Genomic DNA, 25591 nt, shown 5'->3' on the forward strand with positions numbered 1-25591 from the left:
CTACTGTGTTCCTCAGCTAAGCGAGAGGAGCTAATCAATTTAGTCTCATCTTTATGAAGAAACCACAGGGAACAACAAGGCAATCGGTTAGCACAGTGTCTCGCAAACTATTTCCAGTCGCAGCACACTAAACAGGTGGCCGCAGCTTGAGGGTACCCGGAAGTGCGCGGATGTTGACGTGATGTCATCATGTCGATGTCTGCGCATGCATGAAGGCCCTGCAGACAGGGCTTTAAACCGGCTGTTGGGGGGAGGGGTTCAACAGGAGAGGCGCGGAGAGGAGGAGAGGCACCGGCTGACTGTCTACAGGATGTGCCTCTCTCCGCAAGAAGCACATCCAGTGACTCTCCTCCTCGCCGGCCTCTTGTCGGAGCACACAGTTTGCGATTCACTGGGTTAACAAGGTCCAACGTGGAAATAATGATAACAGCAAACCAATGGGAAGAATAAAACATATCTTTATTTACTAATCTTGCTCTGAGTCGTTAAAAGCAGATGTCTAACGTGACCATGTTTCATCCTGGGCTTCTTCAGGGGCATATAAAATACCAATTGGTGCTAAAATCCAACTCTGACCTACTGATAAAATCGGTGCCTCCATCCCAAGCTTAAACTCTAAATCACCATTAGGCTGCCCAACAGCCACCAGCAGCAGTTCTAGTGTCACATAAATCATCTGCTTATTTATTTAGGTGATGGATTGCTGTTTTTTTCAAAGCCAATTTCAGGCTCTGCATTCCTGGTCCCCTTTTCAGGCTCTAATTCAGGAAGTGTACGCTCTGTTATGGACCCTGATACAGAGCTAGAATGTCTGAGGCATAGTGCTCAAAACAGAGTATTCCTAGCGTAGATCCTTTAGGAAAATATTTAAATTATGGCTTATTTTAATGATCACCCTACAGACATGCTGCTGTGAAAGACTTAATGTTAACTTTAGGGCAGTGGAGTGATATCCCTCGTTACCATTTCTAAATCCGCTTTCCACCGACATTTATATTTGTTCTAGCATATACTGCTTTTCATGGGGTTTTATCGTCTCCTTAGGCAGCTGAGTTAAATGGAATGAGATCATTTCCCTTTCATTGATCTCTCTCTCTTTCTCTTTAGTCTGGACAATCATCCACTGTGATTGAAAATATTCACACTATTATTGCTGCAGCTGCTGTGAAATTTAACTCGGATCAGCTTAATCATCTGTTTGTTCTCATTCAGAAGGTAAGGCTGAAAAGAGTCATTTTCTGCAAAAGAGATGTTTATGCATTTGAACAGCTATCCTCCACAATTTCAATAGCTACCATTTTTTTTAAAACAAGGATTGCACTGTAAAATGACAGACGGAGATTTGATTTGAAGGATTTAATTAACTTATAGTTCTATTGCTTGTCTCACTTGTCCAGAAGAGGTTTCTCCCCCCCCCCCCATGTAAGCAAATGCAGTGTGTTGGGATTTGTTGCTATGTTTCCATATCAAGAGAAGCACAAAGGGAATTTCTGTTGTTTCATGCCTTTTGCCATTATGTTAGAAGTCTCTTCCTATCTTGATTTTAGAAAATTGTTAAAGACTCAACTCTTTGATAGGCTGGTATCTTAATGCATTCTGCTTCATTTTTTTTCAATCAAGTTCCTTATATTGATGTATTTTATCTGTTCTATGTTTTACTTCTTTCCCTGCCATGCTGGTATTTTCTGCATTATATTGTAAATGCTTTCTGTCTTTATCTGTTTTTAAGTCCATTATTCTAATTTGTATTTTATCTGTATTCCACATATTAGCTCACCTTGTTGTGAACCGCCTAGAACTTTTTCGGTATGTCGGTATATAAGAATAAAATTATTATTTTTTTTTTTCAGGGGCAGAATAGAAACTCTAATAGAGCTATTGAGTGCTTATTCTAGTACTGCAAGTGGAGGAAATAAACCGATTAAAAGATGACATTGGTTTATGGAATGCAAATTTCCTCATAATTATGATTTCCACTATTTCTTCCCTCCTTATATATTATGCATAATTCATAGTCCTTGTGTTTGACCTCTCAATTGTTATTTCGTGGTTAGGTTGAAAGTTAAACCATATCCAGCAAGCTAAAAAGTCTTCTAATGGAATCTTGAATGATGTAGCTACAAAGATAGTACAGATATTATAATTCTGTGGAAAACTTTGCAAGTAAGAAGCAAGTCAGTAAAAGTGGAGCATCCATTCATTTGTGTGCTGAAACAGAGACAGATGGGTTAATTGGTAATCCTCTGTTTTCACATGGATGTGAGTCTTCTGCAACAATAAGAAAAAAATTGATATGAGACTTGGAAGGAGGGGGTAGATGGACAGAAAGGAGAGATGTTAAACTTGTGGAAGGGAGGGAGAGAAAGAGAGGAAGGAAATGCTGGGTTACAAGGGTAGAATAAAGCAGTGTTTTTCAACTTGATCCTGGAGTACCCCCTTGCCAGTCATGTTTTCAGGATATCCACATTGAATTTGCATAAACTTGATTTGCATACACTGTTTCCATTATATGCAAATTTATTTCATGCATATTCATTGTGGATATCTTAAAAACCTGACTGGCAAGAGAGTACTCCAGGACCGAGTTGAGAAACACTGGAGTAAGGGACAACGAGGATGGTGCTAAAAATGGTGGATCCATATGGGAGAGTTGTGAAGGAGATGAGTGAAAGGAGAATGAGTACAGTGGGTAGAAATGTGGTAATGGGGAGCAGATAAAAGGGAATAGGAAGATGGGAAATGTGAAAGCTAGGGGATAAGAGAAGGGAATAGAAAGTTGATTAGATCTAAAGTGAAAAGGAATAAAGCAAGAGTTGCATTTTAGTGGATAGAGGCAGAAAAGAAAAATGAGATGGAAAGTTAATAGGTAAGTGAAAAATAGAAAGGAGTAGGGTGAAATTTGAGTGGACAGGGACAAAAAAACAAAATAGGAAGGAAAGAGCTAAAAGGAAAAATCAGCTTGTCAGAGACTGTATATTGAGGGAAGAAGGCAGGAGGAGAGAGAAGAATTAAAAGAAATAACAGCCACTGGAAACAGAAGAAAGACAGGAAAGCAAACAAGTAACTGGAACCAACATAATAGAACATGAAACTGTCCAGGAAAGAAAGGTAGAATAAAATATTTTATTTGGAATTTATTAATTGAAATATGTTAGCTTTGGGACATATTAATTGCAGATGTCTTTATACTGTATTCAGTACAAAATATAGAATCCCTTTTCAGGTTTTGTATTTCACAATGTGCTTGTAGTGGAGAGCTTTGTGGAGAGCTTTGTGTTGCATCAGGATTTTTTTTTTTTTGTATGGTGATTTCCATGGAGAAATGTTCTGGTTCTGATCTGCACGTTATGGGGAGGTAGAATATCAGCTCCCAATTAACTAATTTTATTATGGTGTGTTAAACTGAGCTTTTCTTTTGTTTGCTTTCTCATTTTGTTCCATGTTGTTTGAGCATCATATATCTACTTTGTGTTTTTGCAGAAAAGCAAGTTAAAGTATTTGTGGTGAGAAACCTGGGTCTTTGAGTTTGTCTGGCAGGATCTATTGTTTTGCTTTAAACATGGGTGACCTGGGCCTAAAAGGAGTGGTGTGTGTGGCTGCTGTTATTTACTGTGTTACTGAAGCTACTACCCTCTTCTAGCCAGTCTTGCCTAATAGTTGGGGCAGCCCTTGCCCCACCCCCATTTTGGATGCTCAAAGGGGGGGGGGGGGGAGGCGGTGGCGGTGGTACCAGCTCAGCCCTCGCCTCAGGCATCAGATTGCCCCTGATATAGGCCACTGCTTTCATATTGTCAGAAAGTACCCTGACTGGTTTTCCTTCTAGCAGCTGCTGAAAGGACTGTGGTGCTAGGTTTATCACTCTAGTTTCCAGCCTGTTGATCGACCACTAAGCCTCCAGAGTTGATTACTATCCTTGTGCCACCTGACTTAGACAACAAGACCCCCACCCTATGAGGCTGGTACCTGTCGTCACCATTATCCAATCTGGAGACTCCAGACTTGCTCCCACCTGCAAGTTGCCACTGTGGAGCCACCACTGAAGACTGCTCCTCACCTATCCACAAAGTTGCAGATCTTTTTCTGAACTTTTTTAGAGGATCTGTTTGAAAAAAATTGATTTATATAAACACTGTCAACTTTAGGTTGTAGTTTGTTAATAAAGTTATTTTTAAGTTGAAACCAATCAGATTATGCCATATACAGAAAGAGGATTGGAAGCCAGGACAGCCGCCATCTCTGGCGAGTTGTACTGTTAGATGAGTATAAAAAGAAGTTCTAACAAGTATGAGGTGAGTGCTTTGTTTATGAAAATCAAGCTGGCTAAACATTGTAGCGGATGTTGATTTGGTTGAGAGATCTTGTGGAAGAAGAATTAATCCTCCCTGGCACAGCAGCAGTTGGAACCGTGAAACGCTGACAGCATCGGAGCTATAAAATGAGTAGAACATTTACTATGATCTTTTGAACTGTTTGAATATGTATCTTAAAGATAGCTTTTTTAGATGTTCAATCTGATATGATTTCAAGCCGCGATTAAATCTGCATGTTTTTGAATTGCTAAGAAATAGATTATGGCACTCTGAGGGAAGTTAGAAATGCACAAAGTATTGAAAACGCTGTAAATTGAGATTGAACCACTATATTAGAGACATTGTTTAAAAAAAAATAACGACCAGAGGGAGATTTTTATGCTGGTGACTGGAAGGGAGTTTGGAGAGATCTGGTGATTTTTCCTATATGACTCCCGATTAAGACTGAGGCTTTTCTTACTCTCTGGTTGGTTCTTAGTTGGTGGCTGTGATAGTATTAAATAGTAGGTTTGCTCAGTTTGAGCATCTTTGGATACTTTTTTAATAGTTGACCACAAATAATAAAATGAACCAGTGGTTATCCAGGAAATTCCTCCCCCACAGGTCTACCAGACTGGCTGACACTGCACAGGCACACAGGTCCATCATCTGCAGGAGGTGAAGAATACTGGACTGGCTGGGGTTTTGTACAGAGTAATTATGTGACTTTCAAAGTCATGTGGTCTGTCTTCTGCTAGTGGGCATGCATAATGCAAGCTTGGAGGAGTGGAAGAGCAGCCTAATGGTTAGGGAAATGAGCTTTGATGGGCTTTGATTCTGGTGCATTGGGCTCTAGGCGATTCCAACCATATGCAAGTGCTACGTCACAGAAATTTTCCCAGGGCTCCCGGCCTAGTTATGCAGGCTACAGGCAGACCCAGCTTCCCATCCTGCACCTTCTGCCAAAAAGGTGCAATGACTCCAGGCCAAAGGATGCCCCTCTTCAGATAGGGGGCAGATTCTCAGTGTTCCTGTCCACCTGGGATCACATTTCATCTGATCAGTGGGTCTTGGATATTATTCGATCGGGCTACAAGCTGGAATTTGCCCGACCTCTGACAGACTGGTTTGCAGACTCTCCCGTAGGTTAACCAGACAAGACACTAAAGGTTCAAGCCACTGTTCAATGCTTGCTGGATATTCAAGCTATAAAGCTGGTGCCGCCCGACCTCGGGCTCAGGCATACACTCTGTATACTTCATCGTGCCAAAGAAAGGCTCTGAAGATTGGAGGCCTATTCTGGATCTTCTGGATGAATGCAGCTCTCAAGGTTCTATGCTTTTGCTTGGAGATATCTGGTGCAATCGTCATTGCAGTGGTTGTCTCTCTGAATCTCACAAAATCCTACTTGTACATTCCGATATTTCCAGCTCATTGCAAGTTCTTGCACTTTCATATCTTGGAACAGCATTACCAGTTCTCTGCTCTGCCCTTTGGGATGGCAACAGCTCCCTGTACCTTCACTAAGGTGATGGTGTTCGTAGCCACTTATCTGCGAAAAATGGGTCTGCAGGACGACTTACTTGTACGACTGGCTGATCAGGGCTCCCTCGTTGGTCAAGGGTCGGTGCATGGTGGATCAGGTGACCCAGGTGCAGGAGGACCAGGGCTGGATCGTGAACTACAGAAAAAGAAATCTGATGCCCATGCAGTCGCTGGAATATCTGGGAGTTCTCTTTTACTGCAGGCCATGTCTGTCTTCCAGAGGCGCACAGACTGTAACTGTGTGCCCAGATTTCTTCCCTTCTGGAGCATGGAGAACCTGAGTGAATTTTCTCTTATAACCTGGCTGTTGAGCGCAAAGCTTTAGAACACAAAGGCTATTCTGATGTGGTTATTGACACTCTTCTGAAGTTGTCCACAGTTTCTGCTTACTTTAAGGCGTGGCAAGCTTTCCAACATTGGTGCACTCAGGACCAGATGGACCCTGATTTGGCTCCGATCTCGGTGATTCTTGCCTTTTTGCAAGCTGGCCTTGATAAAGGCCTCACTGTAGCATCTCTTCGAGTGTAGGTAGACGAGTTCTCTTGTTTTAGAGCCAGTGATTGTCATTCTTATTTGGCGTCTCTTCCCGATATCGCAAGATTTCTGAAAGGGGATCTTCACCTAAGATCTCAACCTGGTGCTGTCTGGTTCCCTTTTAGCCCCTTTGTGATGCTACCCTCTTGAACGTGACACTCAAGACCGTGTTTCTGTTCTGTTACCTCAGCACGGTGGGTCTCGGAACTCCAGGCTCTTTCTTGTAGGAATCCAGTCCTCTGCATCTCGGAGACTTGCGTACAGTCCCTTCTTTCCTGCCAAAAGTGGTTTTGGCTTTCCATGTTAATCAAAAAGTGTGTTTGCCTGCCTTTCAGCCTACTGATTCCAGGACACAGGATCACCTTTTGAAGAAAGCGCATGTGCACAGAGTTCTTCTTCGCTACCTGGAAGTCACTAACGAATTTCATCACTCTGACCATTTGTTTGTGCTGATTCATTCTGTTAAGTGGCCACTTCCAAGGCCACGATTTCCATTTGGATCCATAGGGCCATTTTGTCAGCCTATATTCTTTCTGGAAAAATTCTCCTGTTTCCGTAAAGGCGCATTCTACCAGAAGTGTGACTTCTTCGTGGGCCAAAGCTCGAGCTGTCTCCCCTGAGGAAATCTGCAGGGTGGCAATGTGATCCTCTTTACACACGTTTGCCAAGTTTTACAGAGTGAATGTGGCAGTGAGACAGGACTCTCTCCTTTGGGTCTTGCGGGCTGGTGCAGCAAGCCTGCCCTAGCTTTTTGGGAACTGCTTTTATATGTCCCATCTGTCTAAAATATCTCACCGATTGCATTGGATAAAGAGATTATGTACTTACCCTGGTAAGCTCTTTTCCAGTAGATAGGTGAGACATTCTAGACTCCCGCCCTGTCCTTCCTGTGCCTGTCTACTGTCTCAATCTGTTTATACTTCTCCAAGTTGTTTCTTGGATGCCTGTCAGCCCTTGGGGGCTGAGAAGAATACTGTATATATGTTACTTTTTCTGCAGGAGTAGTTTCTGAGCTCCTTTGAGGCCTTTGTTGGCTCTTTGTTCATCTAATGTTTCTTATTGAGCAGAGTGGTTATTGCTGGACTTTATTGCCATAGGTGCCTCTTCTTCACGTTTATTTCTTGATGCTTGGGTACTAACTGTAGAGGGAGCTAGGGAGCCAGTGAAGTAGAACAGAGACACAGACAAAAATCCAGAGTGGATTCCTTTTGCAGATGGCACGTGGCCATGGGGGATGCCACCCATCTGTCTAGAATGTCTCACTTATCTACTGGAAAAACAGGGTAAGTACATAATCTCTTTTTAAACATGATGTACAGTACATTTTACAGAAGAAACAAGAATAAAATTCACTATGTACAAGAATCTTACCAAGCAGTACCTTGGTAGAGAAATCAAGGTCTCAGATCAAATGATGGTGCCTTGGCGGAGAAAGCAGGGTCCTAGTTCAAATCTTGCTGCCATTTGTCTGAATGCAATGCTAGAAAAGAGGAAGAGGAGCCATGCAAATGTTAATGACAATACAGTGATGTCACCAGGGTCTTGTAGGATAATAATAATAATAATCATTTTATTCTTATATACCGCCAAAGACTATTGTATCTAGAAAAGTAGCAGTGTTGAGAATTCTAAGGTAAACCACATAGCTGTTAAATATCAAGTATAAATAAATCTTGAAACTAAGGAACCCTTTTTACTAAAAGTGCATTAGATTTTATAGTTAATGCTGTTTAATGCAGAAAATGTGAGTAGCTCCAAATCTATCGCAGCAGCTATTGGGGGTATGCCCAGCATATCCTCATGCCAGTTCCAAGTTAAAATGTCCATTAGTGCTCGGCACTCAGGTCACAGCGTAGAATCGCTTAGTGTCACCTTTTTAGGAAGTCTTAAGTGGGCCCACGCTAACTAAAAGTGACTTCGTGCAATAGTAGGCCTTCCATATCCATTCTCTGACCATGCCCTTCCGTCTTACACAAAGTACCCTTAACATATGGTTTAGTATATGATAACTGTCAAAATAATACAAAACCTGTTACTGAGCTTATGAAGTAGTGGTTATTGATACTAAACCATGCAGGAGGCTAAAATTTGTTCTTGGAACAATATTGTTTGAGTCTTCATTTTATAGTTTCAGCCTGAACATCTATCCCAAGCCTAGTGGAATCTGTCAGAAGTAGATTTTTTTTTCTTTCCAAGGTGCTTGTGATCTGATGGACCCATTTGTTCTGATTCAATATTGCAGGCTTTATTGTTAATCTTTTCTTTTTGCAGAGCTGGGAGACAGAGAGCGATCGTGTGCGACAAAAGCTATTGAGCTTGATAGGACGCATTGGTCGTGAGGCTCGATTTGAAACAACTTCTGGAAAGGTAAGGCACTGTGAACTACCACCTTCTCCTCCAGTTGTGACTTTCTTCCAGTTGAAGCTGATCTGCAGCCTAATAGCACTATAGTGGAGTTGACATGGTTGGAGCAGGTGTAACAGACATTGTTAGGAATGGGGTTGAGAAGTTGGATAAAGACATGAGGAGAGCTGGTAAATGTTTAAGCAAAAGAATTTATACACTCAAGTGGCAATGAATCAAAGAGAAGGACACTGGCTCAGACTGGATGGGGCGACTGGACTTTTTTCTGTCATCTGCAATGTGATTGTCACTTCTAAGATAATTACTGTATTTTTTGCACTATAAGACGCACCTAGATTTAGAGGAGGAAAACAAGAAGAAAATATTCTGAACCAAAGGTGTACGAATATATTTAATAAAATATAGCAGAATAATATTTCAACCATGTAAAGTCAACAGTGGTATTAAGAACCATCATCACTGTCATTAACAAATGAGGACAGACTTTAAGGTTCAAGCACTCTTCTAGTTTTCTAGGCTCTGCACTCAGCCCCCCTTCCCTACCAGGCTTTGCACCCAGCCCCCCTCGCGAGAACTGACGACACCCATTCAGGGTGCGGGGCCAGGCTGGAGTGTTAAAAGCTTGCTACTGCCTTGTGTGATCTGAGGTAGCCGTCCAGCGATGGAGGGGCTCAGCGCGGGGCAGGAGCATGGAAAGCTCGCTCCTGCTGATTACATCGCTGGACCACCAGGATTTAAAAAGGTACCGTATATACTGTAAGTTTCCCTGGCAGTCAGCCAGTCGCTCTACTAAATTAGCCGCTGGGGAGAACACTGCACATCATGGTCTGTGATGCAATATTCGCTCCATAAGACGCACAGACATTTCCACCCACTTTTGGAGGGGAAAAAGTGCGTCTTATGGAGCAAAAAATATGTATGTTATGAGATTGGAGATCTGGGTGTGATTTAATAGTTTCTTCATAATCTTTGATATCACAGTTAAAGCGATTAAAACTCTGTTTTTGAATTGAGGATGGGATCTAGATTAAAGGGGTTGTTTGCATCTGTCTGAAAATTTTATTCTAAGTTTGATAGCACCCTTGTTTTGGTTATTGTAATTCACTATATTTAGGATTATCTCAATCATCATTATGAGCATTACAAACTACTCAAATACAGTAGAACAGATCACAGTTTCAAAGGTGCCGCCTTTTCAGTTTGATTCTCTTGTTAATTTACGGGCTGGAGGATGAAATGCCATTAAGTCTGTCTTCATTGTTTCACTTATATCAACCAGTAAGGCAAGCCTCAACAAATTTCAGGAGCCAGCAGAGGGGAGACCTCTCTCGCTTCTCCTTCATCACACATCCAGCAATGTGCTCATTAAAGTTTGCAGTGGGGAAGATGGAATCCCCCTCCCAGATCAGCAGCAGCTCTCTTAGAAACTGATTTACTAACGTTCTTTTCCTGCTTTGTTTGCGCCTGTGGGCAAAGACGTAAATCAGTTCCTTAAGGTGCCTCTGCAAATCACTGACAGAAGTCAATAGTCTCTCTTCCCAAAGCATTGTATCAGCTGTGTGACAGCACTCTTGCGATAGACGAAGCGAAGGGATAATTGCCTTTTTGTTTCACATTATCAATATGGTTTTGCCTCCCACCAGTCTCTTTCTCTTCCATAACATGCTCCCAGCCTTCACCCAGTCTTTCTTTCTCCACTAGTCACCTATTCCCCTCATTTTGCAGATGACAGAAATAAGATGCATCCCATTTCTGCATTTCAGTTCAGCTCTCTAAGCTTGAGCCATGCGATTAACTGGAAGTTCAGGCTTATCTTGTGGATTCAAATCCCGTGAGGCTTGAAACCACAAGACTTCCCGAACTTCCTTCACCACATAGCTGATTCTTAGAGAGAGCTGAATCGTGTCATAGTACCAGAGCAAGAAACGCACCATTTGAGGCAGCTGTACAAACATAATTAGGGAGCATGAAACTCTGGGAGCCATCGTCTAATTTCTAGGTGCCATGGTGACCTGATGCCCAGGATTTATCGAGCCCTGTGGCAAGACAGTTGAGATTAATGGATAAGCTTTTATTAGATGTTCGCATGCAAGGACCCTCTTAGGGCTCCTTTTACTAAGGTGCGTTCGCGTTTTTAGCGAACGCAGGATATTACCGCGTGCTACGCGGCTAGCACTAACGCCAGCTCAATGCGCGGCAATGTAGCGCACACTATTCCACGCGTTAATGCCCTAACGCAGCTTCGTAAAAGGAGCCCTTAGTTGTGAGGCCTAAACTATGGAATTTACTTCTATATGAGTTGAGAAAACTCCTGTGCATTTTTCTTTCTGTAAAGATTTGAAAGATTATTTGTTTGAACAGGCGTTTATTGATTAAGGATAAGATGATGCGTGTCATTTCTTTGGTACATCTGCTAAGCACATGTGTTATATTCTGATGTTTTTACTGCTATGTAAGTTTTTAGCTATTGTGATATGAGTGTATGTAATCTACTTAGACTATTTAGATAATGCAGGACATAAATTCGTAAAATAAATCAAATTGTGCTAACTAGGTCATAATTTTATTTCAAGAACAATCAGGATTTATAATCTAATACATGAATGAGGCCTTCTGTTAAATATTGACCAGAAAAAACCCAATGTAAATAAAGCTCTTCAAGCTGGTAGAACTCTTTAGCACATTGAACTGTACATGTGTAGGTCCTTAAAAAAAAAAAATTTTAAAGTGGTGTCCGTATTGTATAGCTTATAATAATAGATTTTATGAAAAAGAATTTAAAAAAAGACTTTTAAAAGATATGTAAGTAGCCATTTATTCATTAATAGTCTCCCCAGCAGTGATGCTTATTTTTTTATTGGGACTTATTAGCTGCTTTTATGAAGAGATTCACCCAAGGCAGTGTACAGCAGGTATAATTCAACATATTTTTCTCCTCCCGTTTCGGCGGGTTACCTGCGGCTAGCCATGGGTAACAGCCACCGTGTCATTCTCTACTTTAGAAGAAAGGTGAGAGAGGGGAGATGTGATAGGCATTTATACCATGGTGACATTTAAATGCACAGAAGGTGGGCCCTTATTCATTGAAAGGAGGTTCTTGAATGAAGAGTCATAGGTTGAAGATGGAAAGAGTATAGCCCAAAGAAATCCTTCTTTATGGAAGTGGTGGTGGATGTATCGAGCAGTCTCCATCATTTTCACTGTTTCTTTGGCTAGAACCATTTGAAACAAACAATCATTTTGGGGATTGAGGGGTACAGATAGAAGCAGAGGTAGGTTATAGGATTAGTCAGAAACCAGTTCACAGGTCATGGACCTGATGGGCCGCCGCGGGAGCGGACCGCTGGGTGCGATGGACCTCTGGTCTGACCCAGTGGAGGCAACTTCTTATGTTCTTATGTCCTGTGGGGACTGTTAATTCATTAGGAGTAATTTTCAACCATCACAGTTTTAATTTTTGTTGTTGCATGTTTGGTATGGTTTTTTGCTTTTTTTGTTTTTGGTTTTTTTTTGGGGGGGGGTTCTTAGCCACCATTTCCTTTGCTAGGGTTTCTTTGTATCCCTGCAGAAAAAAAATGTAATTTTACATACTCGTCGCCTTCTAATAAAACAGGTAATGCCATAATTGAGCACTTTTCTAAAAGTCATTCAGTCCATTTTTTGTCAGTTTTGATGTATTTCATTAATTTTAATCATCAAGGTAACTCACTATGAGGTTTGGCACAGGAATAAGCTACAGTAAACAAATCTTGCTTTGATGAACAAAATTAATCACATAGCTCATACTGACAAATGGACTGAATGACTTTTTGGAAAAGTGCTCTTCAGTTGCAAACTATTGTGAGCATTTCATTTATGGCAGGGGTCTCAAAGTCCCTCCTTGAGGGCCGCAATCCAGTCGGGTTTTCAGGATTTCCCCAATGAATATGCATGAGATCTATGTGTATGCACTGCTTTCAATGCATATTTATTGGGGAAATCCTGAAAGCCCGACTGGATTGCGGCCCTCGAGGAGGGACTTTGAGATCCCTGATTTATGGGGACAATTGTTGACTTTTACCAAAAGAGTAACAGTTCAGATATATTGGAATCTGAGTGTATTGTACTTACTGTTGGGCTTTACGTTTAGTTGCTAGTGATCTTCTGTGTCGTTCTTCCAGGTCCTGGAGGTACTCTGGGAGTTGGCACATCTTCCTACATTACCTTCCAATCTAATTCAGCAAGCCTTGGATGAACACCTGACTATTCTTAGTGATGCATACGCAGTGAAAGAGGCAATCAAAAAGAGCTACATCATTAAGTGTATAGAGGATATTAAGAAGGTTTGTATCTGTTCTTAATGCTGCATTCCTTTTTTTCCTGACCAGACCAGTCCAGCTCATATGGGTTATACCCATCAGCCAGCAGATGACGACAGAAACCAATGAGTTGTGAGCTCTGCACTATAAAAGGCATCGTGCAACTCAAGAGTATTCTCTATCTGTAGCAGATAGTGATGAGCATCCCATAAAGCTAAGCACCAATTTGTTGAGGGAGCTCCTGGGCCCACTTAATTGAGCTTTGGTGGACAAATTCAGGGTATCTGTTTCTTAGGATAGTCGTGAAGGAGCCCAGGTCCCTCCTCTGCCAAATAATTGGTCTCATGCGGGGTTGATTTGTCCCCTTTTGTTTTTTACTTTGGGGAGTGTGTGGCACAGTGGTTGGAGCTATAGCCTCAGCACCCTGAGGTTGTGGGTTCAAATCCCATACTGCTCCTTGTGACCCTGGGAAAATCACTTAATCTCCCATTGCCCCAGGTACATTAGAGTGTGAGCCTGCCAGGACAGATAGGAAAAAATTCTTGAGTACCTGAATGTACACCACTTGGGTTATAAGTGGTATATAAATACTAAAAATAAAGAAATATAAAGAAAAGAATAGGTAGCTTTATGAATTTGTATTTGAGGCTGTTGTGGGAGTATTGAGCAAGGGAGAACTCCCGAGCTGATCTCTAATTTGACTTTCTTATTAAACCCCCACCCCCCTGCTACTAGCATTGGGAGCAGCATATTTGGGGCTGTTTCTCTCACAGCGTTTATTTACAGCTGTGGGTCTTTTTAGTTCTCTCAGCAAATTGCAGCTATGCACAGATCACAGTCAGGCACAACGTCAGCTCTGCAAGCATCTCTTCTTTTATTGCTATTCCCACTTTAATTTCTTTATGGTGATTCTTTTTCTTTTTTTTTTTTTTTTTTTTTAATTCGGCTGCTCACTAAGGCTGAACTCTGAAGACAGGTGAGAGCAGCAGTTTTATTTTTTAAATGTCACTGACAGTTTAACTTATGGAAGCTTCTTCTGAAACTGAAACGCTGCTCTAAATGTGGATCCACGCACAACAGTGCTTCAGGGCAGGGCCATGCATAGGAATAGTGTGGGGAAGGATTTGACTCTTGTGGGGGAGTAAAGGGATACGGCTAAGCATGAAATGGGAGGGGCAGGGAAAATCTGCCATTTACTCTTCTGAGCCAACTGAATTGCAGGAGGTATGTCATCTTCATAATCTCGTCGGAAATATCTCTTGCTCAGGCAGATCCTATCCATGCAGCAGTGCAAGAAGCATAGGTAGTAATGAGGGACCAACAGAATTTATTTCCTATTTTAAATTTTTTAAATAATTTTTTCAGTGCATAAAATTGTACAAGAGAGAATCCATCACCATAAAACACCCCCTCAAAAAAAAAAAATAATAAGCAGATTAATAGGATAATAAGCAAAAAAAAAAAAAAAGGTTAGCTATTCCAAGCCCACATCACAAGAGGGATCAAGAGGAAAAAAAAGCTAATCCCACTTGAGTAACCAACTCAAAAAAATCAAGGCAATCATTCCAGCATCCTATACTACAAGAAACTTTACTGGCTACCAATTGAGGCCAGAATAATCTTCAAATTTGGTTGCCTTTGCTTCAAGACCCTCCTCGGCACCGCACCCACCTAAAGGACAACCTCCGCCTCTCTCGCAGTACTTTACTGTGCACATTTCCTTCTCCCAAAGGATGCAAATTCAAAAGATTCCTCAACAAGACACTCTCCTTTCAAGCAGGGATTTGGAACAACACCTTAAGCGACCTAATCCTGAACGCACCAACATACCATTCATTCAGAAAATCACTAAAAACCCACTTATTTGACAAATTTATCTGATCCTTCAATTCCGCTCATTTCTCACCACCTCTTACTCTCCTTCTTCCTGCCCTACCACCCCGCTCTCTCAACTGTCTTCCACACCTTCCCTAATCTAACTGATGTAACCTCGTTGTCCTTACAGCATCTCTTATTGTATACCATCTTGAACTGAAAAGGTATGACGGGATATAAATAAAGCTATTGTTATTATTAGCATCACTTCACATTTTTTTATTCCACCCTCCTAAATAGATGAGGAAATAATTACATATTCATCAAGAATGCTCCAACAAAAACTTTTCAAGTATATCAGAATTCAGAGGTGTATTAACTCTTTACACAGATATCAAACTTTACGGGGAAACTTTAAGAAGGACACTAACCCCCACCTTACCCACTCAGTAGCCCAAACATGAGGCTTCAGTTGCACCTGTATAGCATGAGAGTGTGGCACAGTGGTTAAAGCTACAGCCTCTGCACCCTGAGGTTGTGGGTTCAAATCCACGCTTCTCCTTGTGACCCTAGGCAAGTCACTTAATCCCCCCATTGCCTCAGTACATTAGATAGATTGTGAGCCCGCCAGGACAGACAGGGAACACTGCTTGAGTAACTGAATAAATGCATGTAAACCGTTCTGAGCTCCCCTGGGAGAATGGTATAGAAAATTAAATAAATAAATAGATGCAGCTGTATTCCAGAACCACAAAATATAGCATTCATATTTTTAAAGTAAGAATTTAATACCAGAGTTTTATCTTACAGGGAACAAAAAGAAGCAGTGAGGGTGGTCCTGGTTCCAATGAAATCCTGTGAATCTTCCCAAAAATTTAGTAAGGTCAAAATCATTAGAAACTAAAGGTTCAGGCTGCCCCTCTTGCTCTTGATTTTGTATTTTCTTAGCAGCAAGATAATACAAATTAGTTAATTCAATATTATCCACATAAGAAATACCTGCCACCTCTCAGAATGTCTGTAGAAAATTAAAAAATCAAAGATTATTAGCACAAAAATGATTTTCTCCCGCTTTTTCAGTTTAAAATGGATAGCTAAGCTATTCTTTAGCACAAAAATGGAGATATCATGTATAGCAGTCACCCAAGAGTTCTGAGACTTAATCTGTTTTGTAAAATCCTCCTAACTCAAATCAAGTTCCTCAATTTTCTCAGCAGTCTTTTTAGAGAATTCATATAATTGAAGAATCAAAGATATAAGCATATTCTCTGTTCTAGAAACAACCTTCAAATGCCCTTGGGAGATACGTCCCCCTGGTAGTATCTAAAGGAAAAGATGACAGGGAGACACGGCAAGAAATTGAATACCTTGGAGATTAAGGGCATATTTAGGCACACCTTCCTCTAGTTCTTGTGCAAATAAGGAAGAAAAAGCTACCTCCCATTAAAGAGGAGAGCTGTTAGATAACGTAGAAGAAATGGAGATTCCTGTGCCAATGCTCTCACCAGATACGCTGCTAACTCTTCACTTCCCCAGAAAGCTTCATATTCATATTTGTGCTGTTCTGCTTCAGAAGGCACATCAGGCCTGCGATTATATGCAAGTTTTTGGGGTCCATAGCTCCAATCCTGGATATAATGCTTGCATTTATACTTCTGTGCCGCAACTGCAGGCATCTCCTCTAAGTCGCTGGTAGCCCCAGTCTTAGATGCACAAAGTTTGTCTTCCTTGGTTGAACAGGGTCAGGTCCAGCAAAGATTTGTATTTAAACTAAACTAAACCTTAAGTTTATATACCGCATCATCTCCACGGATGTTGTGGAGCTTGGCACGGTTTACAAGAACTTAAAATATAGGAAGAGAAGGAAAAAAAAAGGTTTACATGAACTTATATATAGAAGAGAAGAGTAAGGGGGGATAGAATTACATTTTAGTGAAAAGCCAGGTTTTCAGTTGCTTGCGGAATAATTGGAGGAAGCCCAGGTTCCACAGCAGGGTAGTAAGGTCGTTCCAAAGACCTATGATTCTGAAGAGAAGGGATTTTCCCAGTTTGTCTGCATAGCGAATACCGTGTAGAGAGGGGAAGGATAATTTATACCTTTAAACATTTGTTGAGAGGCATGCCTGTAGAAGTGCCTGGTTGAGTAGTAATCACAACAGACGTGAGTGAATTGTTGGGGAGCTTGTTGCTTGGAGCAGGTGACTCGGGGTCGCCGCTAGACATTGGTCAAAGCAACTTGATCTGTCAGTCACTTGGAGATCTGAGCTATTTGGAGAGTGCTAGAAGTACTTTAATCATGTATTTTTCTAAATGGGTATAACATATGGGCAGACTGGATGCACCATTTGGGTCTTTATCTGCCGTCATTTACTATGTTATTATGTTATGTTACTTCAACTCATAATCAAAAGAAAAGTGTTTGAATCTTTTCATACAGTGCCAGAGCAGTAGCTTGTCAGTTGTATATGGCCATTTGAGGGAGGACGGGCAGGGGAGGGCTTCAATGGCTGGGAGAGTGTAGATGGGCTGGAGTGAGTTTTGATGGAAATTTTGGCAGTTGGAACCCAAGCACAGTCCTGGGTAGAGCTTTGGATTATTGCCCAGAAATAGCTAAGAAGAAAAAATTAAAAAAATTTACATTGAATCAGGAAGGGCAGACTGGGTTGACCATTTGGGTCTTTATCTGCCGTCATCTACTATGTTACTATGACAAGGAGGAAAGAAGAATTGGGCCATGGTGAGAGGGGTGGCCATGTTCTTTAGATGGGCTGAGCAGCAGCATCAAACATTGTTGGTGGCACATACAGCAGGAGCTGAAAATGGGGAAGCAGATTCTCTCAGCAGGCATACGTTGGACCCAAAAGAGTAAGAATTGTTAGAATGGCCTTTGCCACAGTTGACAACGTGGGGTTTCAAGGTGATAGACTTTGATGTCATCTAGTAAAAATGCCAAAGTACCTCAAGTTTTCAGTCAAAGAATGGAATGGATCAGCAGAACTGGATACTACTTCAAGGTTGGCTGCAATTGAATATGTTGTACATCCCCCCCCCCCCCCAAATAACCTCTCTTAGTTTCTTGGTAGTTGGTAATCTTAGTAGTCCCAGATTTCTTGATATATCACTTTTTTTTTTAACACATGGGCCAAAGTGGTGTACAAATACTAAAAAATATTTTTTAAGTAAAGAACTCCATTTGAAGACCCAGAAGCACAATCACACAGACACAAAGAAGATTAAACAAATTTAAATATAAAATTAAAATTAAATGTGGCAACAAAGCAGAGATAAGTTAGACAGAAGGTGATGGTAAATCAGGAGGATTTAAGATTGAAGGCTTGTTCAAAAAGGAGCGTCTTTAACATAGTCTTGAATTTTGAAAAATTGGATTCCAAATGGATATATGTAGGAAGATCATTTGGGGCCTACAAAAAAAAAAATAGGATTTGGGGCCTACAAAAAAAAAAAAAAATAGACTTCCTAGTGGATTCATAATTCGCTTGACATGGACCTGGAAGCACCAGTGGGATGCTTGGAATGCTGAGCTGATTCGCTTGCAAATAGGGCAGACCCTAAAACGCTTACAGAGCAAAGGTTTCTCCAGCAAGGACCAGTGTTCAAGGCCGACCCATCTCACTTTTGTCTTACTGCTTGGCTTTTTAAAGATCACATTTAAGGCTCAAGAGTACACAGATGGGATCATTTCAATTCTTTTGCAAGCAAGGACATGTTCTATTTCTATTGCCTATGCTAGAATCTGAAGAGTTTTTGAGGGCTCATGTTCTGAGATAGGTTTGTCTCCCTTTTGAGCTTCTGTGGCTTAGATTTGATTTGATTTTACATGATGTTTAAAGAAAATTCTAGCATTAGCCCCATTTAAACTACATGCGGCTGTGTTGTTCTGTTGCTAGTAGCATTGATCAGGTACCATCCAGATATGTGCTTTCTTAAACAGACGGTGCATTTCCATCCTCCAGTTTGCCCTGTTGTAGCTTCTTGGAATTTTAAGATGATATTGAGGGCATGGATCCTTGTTTTGAGCATCTATAGAAAATATCTCTTAAGGATACCACCTTAAAGGCAGTATTTTTAGTGGTAATTTTTTGGGGCTCAAAAAATTCTGCAATTATAATCCTGGTCTTGAAGAGATCCCTTTTTATTTTTACTTCTGTATGCTCTCTTCCTTTATTTCTTCCTAAGATTGTATTGTCTTTCCATTTTGATTGGGGTGATGAGTTCAAAGTTCTTAGATGTTTGAATATTGTTTTGTTCACTGGAGTATCATAGGTCTGATTTGTTTTATTTGACAGTACCAGAAAAAGGGAAATCAGTCTCAAAAGTGATAGTTTGCTTATTGGCTGAAGAAAATAGTTGCTTTGACCTATCTTTTCAGAGGCAGGGAAGTTTCTCAGACCCCCAAGGCTCATTCAGCCAGAGGGATGGTAGCTTCTTGGGCTGAATTTCATTTAGCATCCCTGGCTGAGATTTATAGAACTGCTTTATAGTTGTCCTTAACACTTCTTTGCCAAAATTTACAGGTTAGATGTGCAAGCTAGGGAAGAGGTGATATTTGCAATTGGGTTTTGTTGGCAAGTGTTATCTTCCAATCCAATATAAGGATTGTTTTGCTACATCCCATACTTGCTTGACTGGTCTAGTTAGGACAAAAAGAAAGGAAAATTTTGGTCTGTCTTTTTAATTTTCTTTCCTTTAGTCTAATCAGACCAGTCCAGAACCTCCCAACCACTATCACCTTCAACTGCGTGAACAGAATCTTTGTGGTTCTTCTGTTTGGTATCTGTCTAGTGCCACGATGAGGAACCAAAAGTCCTTCAGGTTTTCCTGAGGACAGTTAGCCAAATCTTCTATTTTTTTTTTTTAAAAGCCCTGTATTCGCCTACAAATATTAGGATAGGGCAGGGGTAGGCAACTCCAGTCCTCGAAGGCCAGAATCCAGTTGGGTTTTCAGGATTTCCCCATTGAATATGCATTGAAAGCAATGCATGCAAATAGATCTCATGCATATTCATTGGGGAAAGCCTGAAAATCCGACTGGATTCTAGCCCTCGAGGACCGGAGTTGTCACTCCATATTTGAGGACCGGAGTTGTCACTCCATATTTGATTTGTTATAGGAATACTGATAAGTTGGGGCTGTACGATGCCTTTTATAGTGCAGAGCTTCTGGCTCATGTGTCTGTCTCCATCTGCTGGCTGACAGACATAACCCATATGTCCATGCATGCTAGATGGGTCTGGCTGGTCTCAAAAAGAGCAAATTATCAGGTAAGACCAAACTTTTCCTTTTTCTTCCTTCACTATTGATTGTATTCTATAAACTAAAAATGAGTCTTCTAAAATGCTGGGCCATTTAGTTGTTGAACTTTCATTGGCAGTGGTTGTAACCCTGAAAGTTGCAGCAGTGAGCTGTTCAATCTCTGTGACACAGCATGATTAAAGATAATTACTACTAATCATTTCTTTAGCGCTACTAGGCATAAGCAGCACTGCACACATTATATGCGGGTAATTTCTCTGTGCCTAGTGAGCTTACAACATTTTGTCCCTGGGGCAATGGAGGGTTAAATGACTTGCCTAGGGTCACAAGGAGCAACAGTCGAATTGAACCCAGTTCCCCAAAATCTCAGTCCACTTCACTAACTGTTAGGGTACTGATTTCTAACCACATTAAATAACACTAACCGAAGTATTGTGGCAAAGTTGTAATTAGGAGTAGCCTATTGGCCAGAGCAGTTCATTGAGAATCAAAAAGCCAGGTTCAAATCCCACTGCAGCTCATTGTGATCTTGGGAAGTCACTTAACCCTTTATTGGCTCAGGCTTAGATTGTAAGCCTTCTGAGGACAGGAGATTACTTACTGTATCTGAACATAACTACCCTTGAGCTGTTACTGATAAAAGCTTGAGACAAAATCCCTTCCCCTTAAAAACTGTGACACCAGTGACAGAAATCTACAGGGCTATGAACTATCTAGTGAGCGGAGTGTTCTTCCTAAAGCCCCAAAAATGATGTTATGGTTTCTCACCTGAGAACTGTTTTCCTAGGCACCCTCTGTGTTTCTTCCTTTTGCTGTTTTTCTAACACAGGGGTTCTCAACCTGGTTCTCAGGATACCCACAATGAATATGCATGAGATAAATTGCACGCTCTACCCCCATTGTAACTAAAACTATCTCATGCATCTTTGTGGATATCCTGCAAGCCTGATTGACTGGGTTGAGAACCCTGATGGTTCAAATGGCTTTCTAAGTCTCTTGTGCATACACATCCATCACACACAGACTTAGCCTTCAATTTAACTGATCTCCCAATTTTCAGAGTCATGGTTTTCTAATAATTTCAGTTCTTTACATTATTGGACTCTAATAACCTTGTGATGCAGAATTACGGTTTTATTTTTAAGCATGTCAGTAATTTATTCTTACCTCTTTGTGCCACCAGTCATCTCAGCATAATCCACAGGTGGTGTGGGTTGTGCCTGCATTGCGTCAGCTTCATGAAATCACACGCTCATTTATCAAACAAGTGTATCAAAAGCAAGACAAGGTAAGAGCACATACACATGGACATTACGCAACCAAAACTCGTCAATCTGTTTTTTGTTGGGTTTTTTTGTTTTGTTTTTCAGGCTTGTTTTTTTGTAGAACCTGTAGGAAGGATTCATCAGTCTTGTCTGTCCATCCATTCCATCTGTGTGTACCCTCACTGTCCTGATAAACACAGATATAAACACCATATTACTCACATGTACTCTACCACAGTCCTGACACGCTACTGAGACATACTTTACCATATCTCTTCCCACTGAGACCCCCATATAAACATGCCTGAGATTTTGAATGGATAGAGGGGATACATGCCATTGTTTCACATAAGTGTACAATTTTGAGTTTGTTTTAGGTATATTTGCATTTTGGTGGGAGAGGTGGTAGGAGAGATAGATGTGGGAGGGTTTTTTTCCCTTTGGTTAATAGTAGTTTGCGTGAAGAATCAGTTAAGAGATAAGTAACTGACTGCTGATAGATATGGTGCTGGGGAACTGTGCAAGTGGTGTGAGATAAAGTATGCCTCCAGCTTGCAAGCACAGCTGTTGTATCAGGAGAACTCACCCCATCTTCATCACATTTGCACTCTTCCCAACTGTGCAAGCTTCGTTAGATACCCTTATGTACTGATAATACAAACTGTCTTTGATTGAAATTGATGTAAACACTTCTTTCATCATGTGAAAAAGTAGAACAACTTGCAAACTAGCTACTTCGTGGATTATCAGCCTATTTTTTTTAACCTAGCAGACTCAAAACATTGCACTGATATGGAGCTAAAGCCAACCCAGCCCTTGGGACATACCTAGCCAGTCAGGTTTTCAGGATACCCGCAAAGAATACATGAGATATTAGTATGCACTGTCTCCATTGAATGCAAATCAATCTCATGCATATTCATTGTGGATATCTTGAAAACCAGACTGGCTTAGTGTGTCCTGAGGACTGGGTTGAAAACTTCTGTGCTAAAGTGTATCTCTTAGGCAGTTTAAAAAGTAAACAGAAATAATTTAAAAATGAATTTTAATGATTATCTACACTGTATAACTCATTGTTCTCTAATCTCCCTCGTATCTCTCTCCCCCCTCCCCACCCCCCATCACACACACACACACGCACACACGTCTCCTCTGGAGTCCATGAGGAAGTTTTTACAAGATTACACTGCTACCTGATATCTGTTTTATTGAAAAAGAGCAATAAATCAGTACAGAACTAACATTAGAATATCCAATATGCTTACTATAACAAGTGGGGTCAGATTCCTTAGAACTCCACTAATAAAGTGTTGCAACCACGAAAGAATAAGAAAACATTCTCCTGCCATTAAAAAACATTAAAAAGACATTTTATGCAAAAAATTTTGCTGTATCCAGCTGCCTGGTCAAATGGATTATATTGCCCTCACACCTATCCCTTTCCAATTTTAGACCCATAGCCAGAATACCTTACATTACATTAGTGATTTCTATTCCACTTGTGCCTTGCGGTTCTAAGCGGATTACAAGTTAGAGGACTGGACATTTCCAGTAGCATTGCAGTACATGTAATCAAGAATGTGTCCAGTTACAATTGTTAGTCTGGACTTTTCCAGGAGAAATTGATAGCAGGTAGTAGATAGTGATAGGTTGTTTAGACGAATAGAGATAATACTGTCCGGATTCAGGGTGTTGCTGGTGGTGGTGAAGGAGGTGGTCATGAGAGCATTTTCTAATACTTTTGTGAGGTTATGATGATGGGAACCTCTGTTAACTGCTTAGTTTTAGGCGGTCTAGAAGTATTAGAAATAAATAAACTTCTGGAACACTAGTATGTAAAAAAAAACTTGTGCCAATCTAGAAAAATACCCCTCTCAGTGTTGTTTCAGGCCCCCAGCACAGCACTGAGTTACTACTCTTCACACTAGCCACCAGTATACTCGGTAAAGGACAACAGTTAATCCTCCTGTAGTTTGACATATCAGCTGCATTTGATTCAGTTGATCACAAGCTCCTACTGAATAAATTTACTAAACTAGGTATGACTGGAACTGTCCTTATTGGTTTAAAGAGTTCCTCATGAACAGAGAATATTGTGTTTGGAAAGATGGCACTTTCTCCAGAAGTTGGAAAGCAGTATGTAGAGTACCTCAGGGGTCACCACTTTCACTTGTGCTCTTTAACATATTTATGAGTTCCCTGGGAACCTCACCTTCACCGATTGCAAATGTCTGCTATCCTAGAATATTGTGTGCAGTTCTGGAGACCGCACCTTCAAACCTATATAAAAAGGATGGAGTCAGTCCAGAGGAAGGCTACTAAAATGGTGTGTGGTCATCATCATAAGGCGTATGAGGACAGACTTAAAGATCTCAATATGTATACTTTGGGGGAAGAAGGGATAGGGGAGATATGATAGACATTTAAATACCTTTGTGGCATATATGCACATGAATTGAGTCTCATTTGAAAGGAAGCTCTGAAATGAGAGGGCAGAGGATGAGGTTAAGAGGTGATAGGCTCAGGAGTAATCTAAGGAAATACTTTTTTACAGAAAAGGTGGTGGAAGAGGTGGTGGAGACAGTGTCTGAATTCAAGAAAGCATGGAATAGGCACAAGAGATCTCTTAGAGAGGAAGAGACAATGGTTACTGCGTTTGGACACACTGGATGGGCCATTTGGCCTTTATCTGCCATCATGTTTCTATGCAGGCGACATCTTCCTCTTGATCTCACTCTACACTGATACTAAGGATCTCCCTAAAATAATTTCCAAAAACATTGAAAAAATCTACTCTTGGGCATTCACTAATAAACTAAAATTAAACACCACAAAAAAACAAACTACTCTGGTTCCACTGTGTCACTCAATTTGTCCCTGCAAGCCTGACCTTACCCTCTGATGTTATTTCTGTCCTGATTTATTGTCCTTTTTCAATAAAACAAGACTTGACATAAAATGTCTTTTTATGAATGTATCATTGCTTAGTATGAAAACATAAGTTATAGTTATATAATATCAAGAAATTTGCTCCATTAATCAAAAATAATAGCAAATTTTAAGAAAAATTGAGCTTTATTTAATCGGTTTTGAGGGACACCAAGATAGACTTTAAAAAAAATTTTTTTTTTAAATGGAGCTTTATGTCATCAGTGGTTTTGAGGGACACTAGGATGGGCTTTACATTTTTTTATTTTTGATCAAGCACAATCAGATTTGTGGGAAAAACTTCAATTCACACAGTTTTTCCAACTTTAGGTTTTTCTGGACAACCCTAATCACAGGATTATTCCTGTATAGTCATACAGTGACTGATGTTGGCATTGACTCAGTTTGTGATATAATTAATATTTCTTGTTACAATTGTTTGAGATTTTATTTATAACTTGTTTTTATGGAGTTTTTATTGGGGTGTTTTTTTGCACATAGGGCATCATTCAAGACTTGAAGAAGAATTTTGAAATAGTCAAATTGGTGACAGCAAGTCTTGTGGCATGTCATCGCCTGGCCGTATGTGCTGCTGGCCCCGGAGGACTTGTTGGTTCAACGTTAGTAGATGACAGATACACTTACCGGGAGGTATCTCATATAGTATTTTGTGTTCATATGGTAAAGTGCAACTGGGACTAGCAGCACATTTTGATTTGGAGCTTTAGTGATGAGCCACAGAAAATAAGGACTCATTCCTCATTGGAGAGTTATTTATGCTACGATGTCTGTCTATTATTATTGAGAAATATGTAATCTGAATAGAATATCATTTCTCTGTTTTCAGCTAACATTGCATCCAAATACCCAACTAAATTCCCAGAAAGCTTGCTTTACCTACCTACCCCTGTCTCATTTCATAACACTTCCTCCTACTACACACAAACCACAGTTTGGTTGTATTACCAGTTTTATTTCCATTTATAACATAACATAACATAACTTTATTCTTCTATACCGCCCCAATTGAACGACTTCTAGGTTCACTGAAGTGAGCTGGACAATCAGCGAAATACAAATAGTAAAAGTACAACATATTTCTCAAGGATAATCGGAGTAAAATTATTGAAATTAGTATGACTTTTGTTTAGGAAATAAATCTATCAAACAATACAGTCTTAATTTCTTTCCGAAATTTATAGTTCAGTGAACGTATAAAATCAGCCATTAACTTTTCATACGATGCTATAGATTAGATTAGATCAGATCTTACCACTCC

The 25591-nt window shown here is 40.5% G+C and overlaps 1 protein-coding gene across 3 annotated transcripts in view; it reads left to right on the forward strand.

The window, feature by feature from the left end:
• USP24 (ubiquitin specific peptidase 24) overlaps positions 1-25591 on the forward strand; it is a 245365-nt gene that overhangs the window by 54808 nt on the left and 164966 nt on the right. For all 3 annotated transcript variants that reach the window (XM_033915761.1, XM_033915763.1, XM_033915762.1), the window contains exons 13-17: positions 1108-1215; positions 8640-8735; positions 12893-13054; positions 21303-21407; positions 24814-24963. In XM_033915761.1, coding sequence (XP_033771652.1) covers positions 1108-1215; positions 8640-8735; positions 12893-13054; positions 21303-21407; positions 24814-24963 — 621 coding nt within the window. The remainder of the gene's footprint in view (positions 1-1107; positions 1216-8639; positions 8736-12892; positions 13055-21302; positions 21408-24813; positions 24964-25591) is intronic.

This window comes from Geotrypetes seraphini, chromosome 12 (genome assembly GCF_902459505.1).
Source record: "Geotrypetes seraphini chromosome 12, aGeoSer1.1, whole genome shotgun sequence".
Classification (NCBI taxonomy): Eukaryota; Metazoa; Chordata; class Amphibia; order Gymnophiona; family Dermophiidae; genus Geotrypetes; species Geotrypetes seraphini.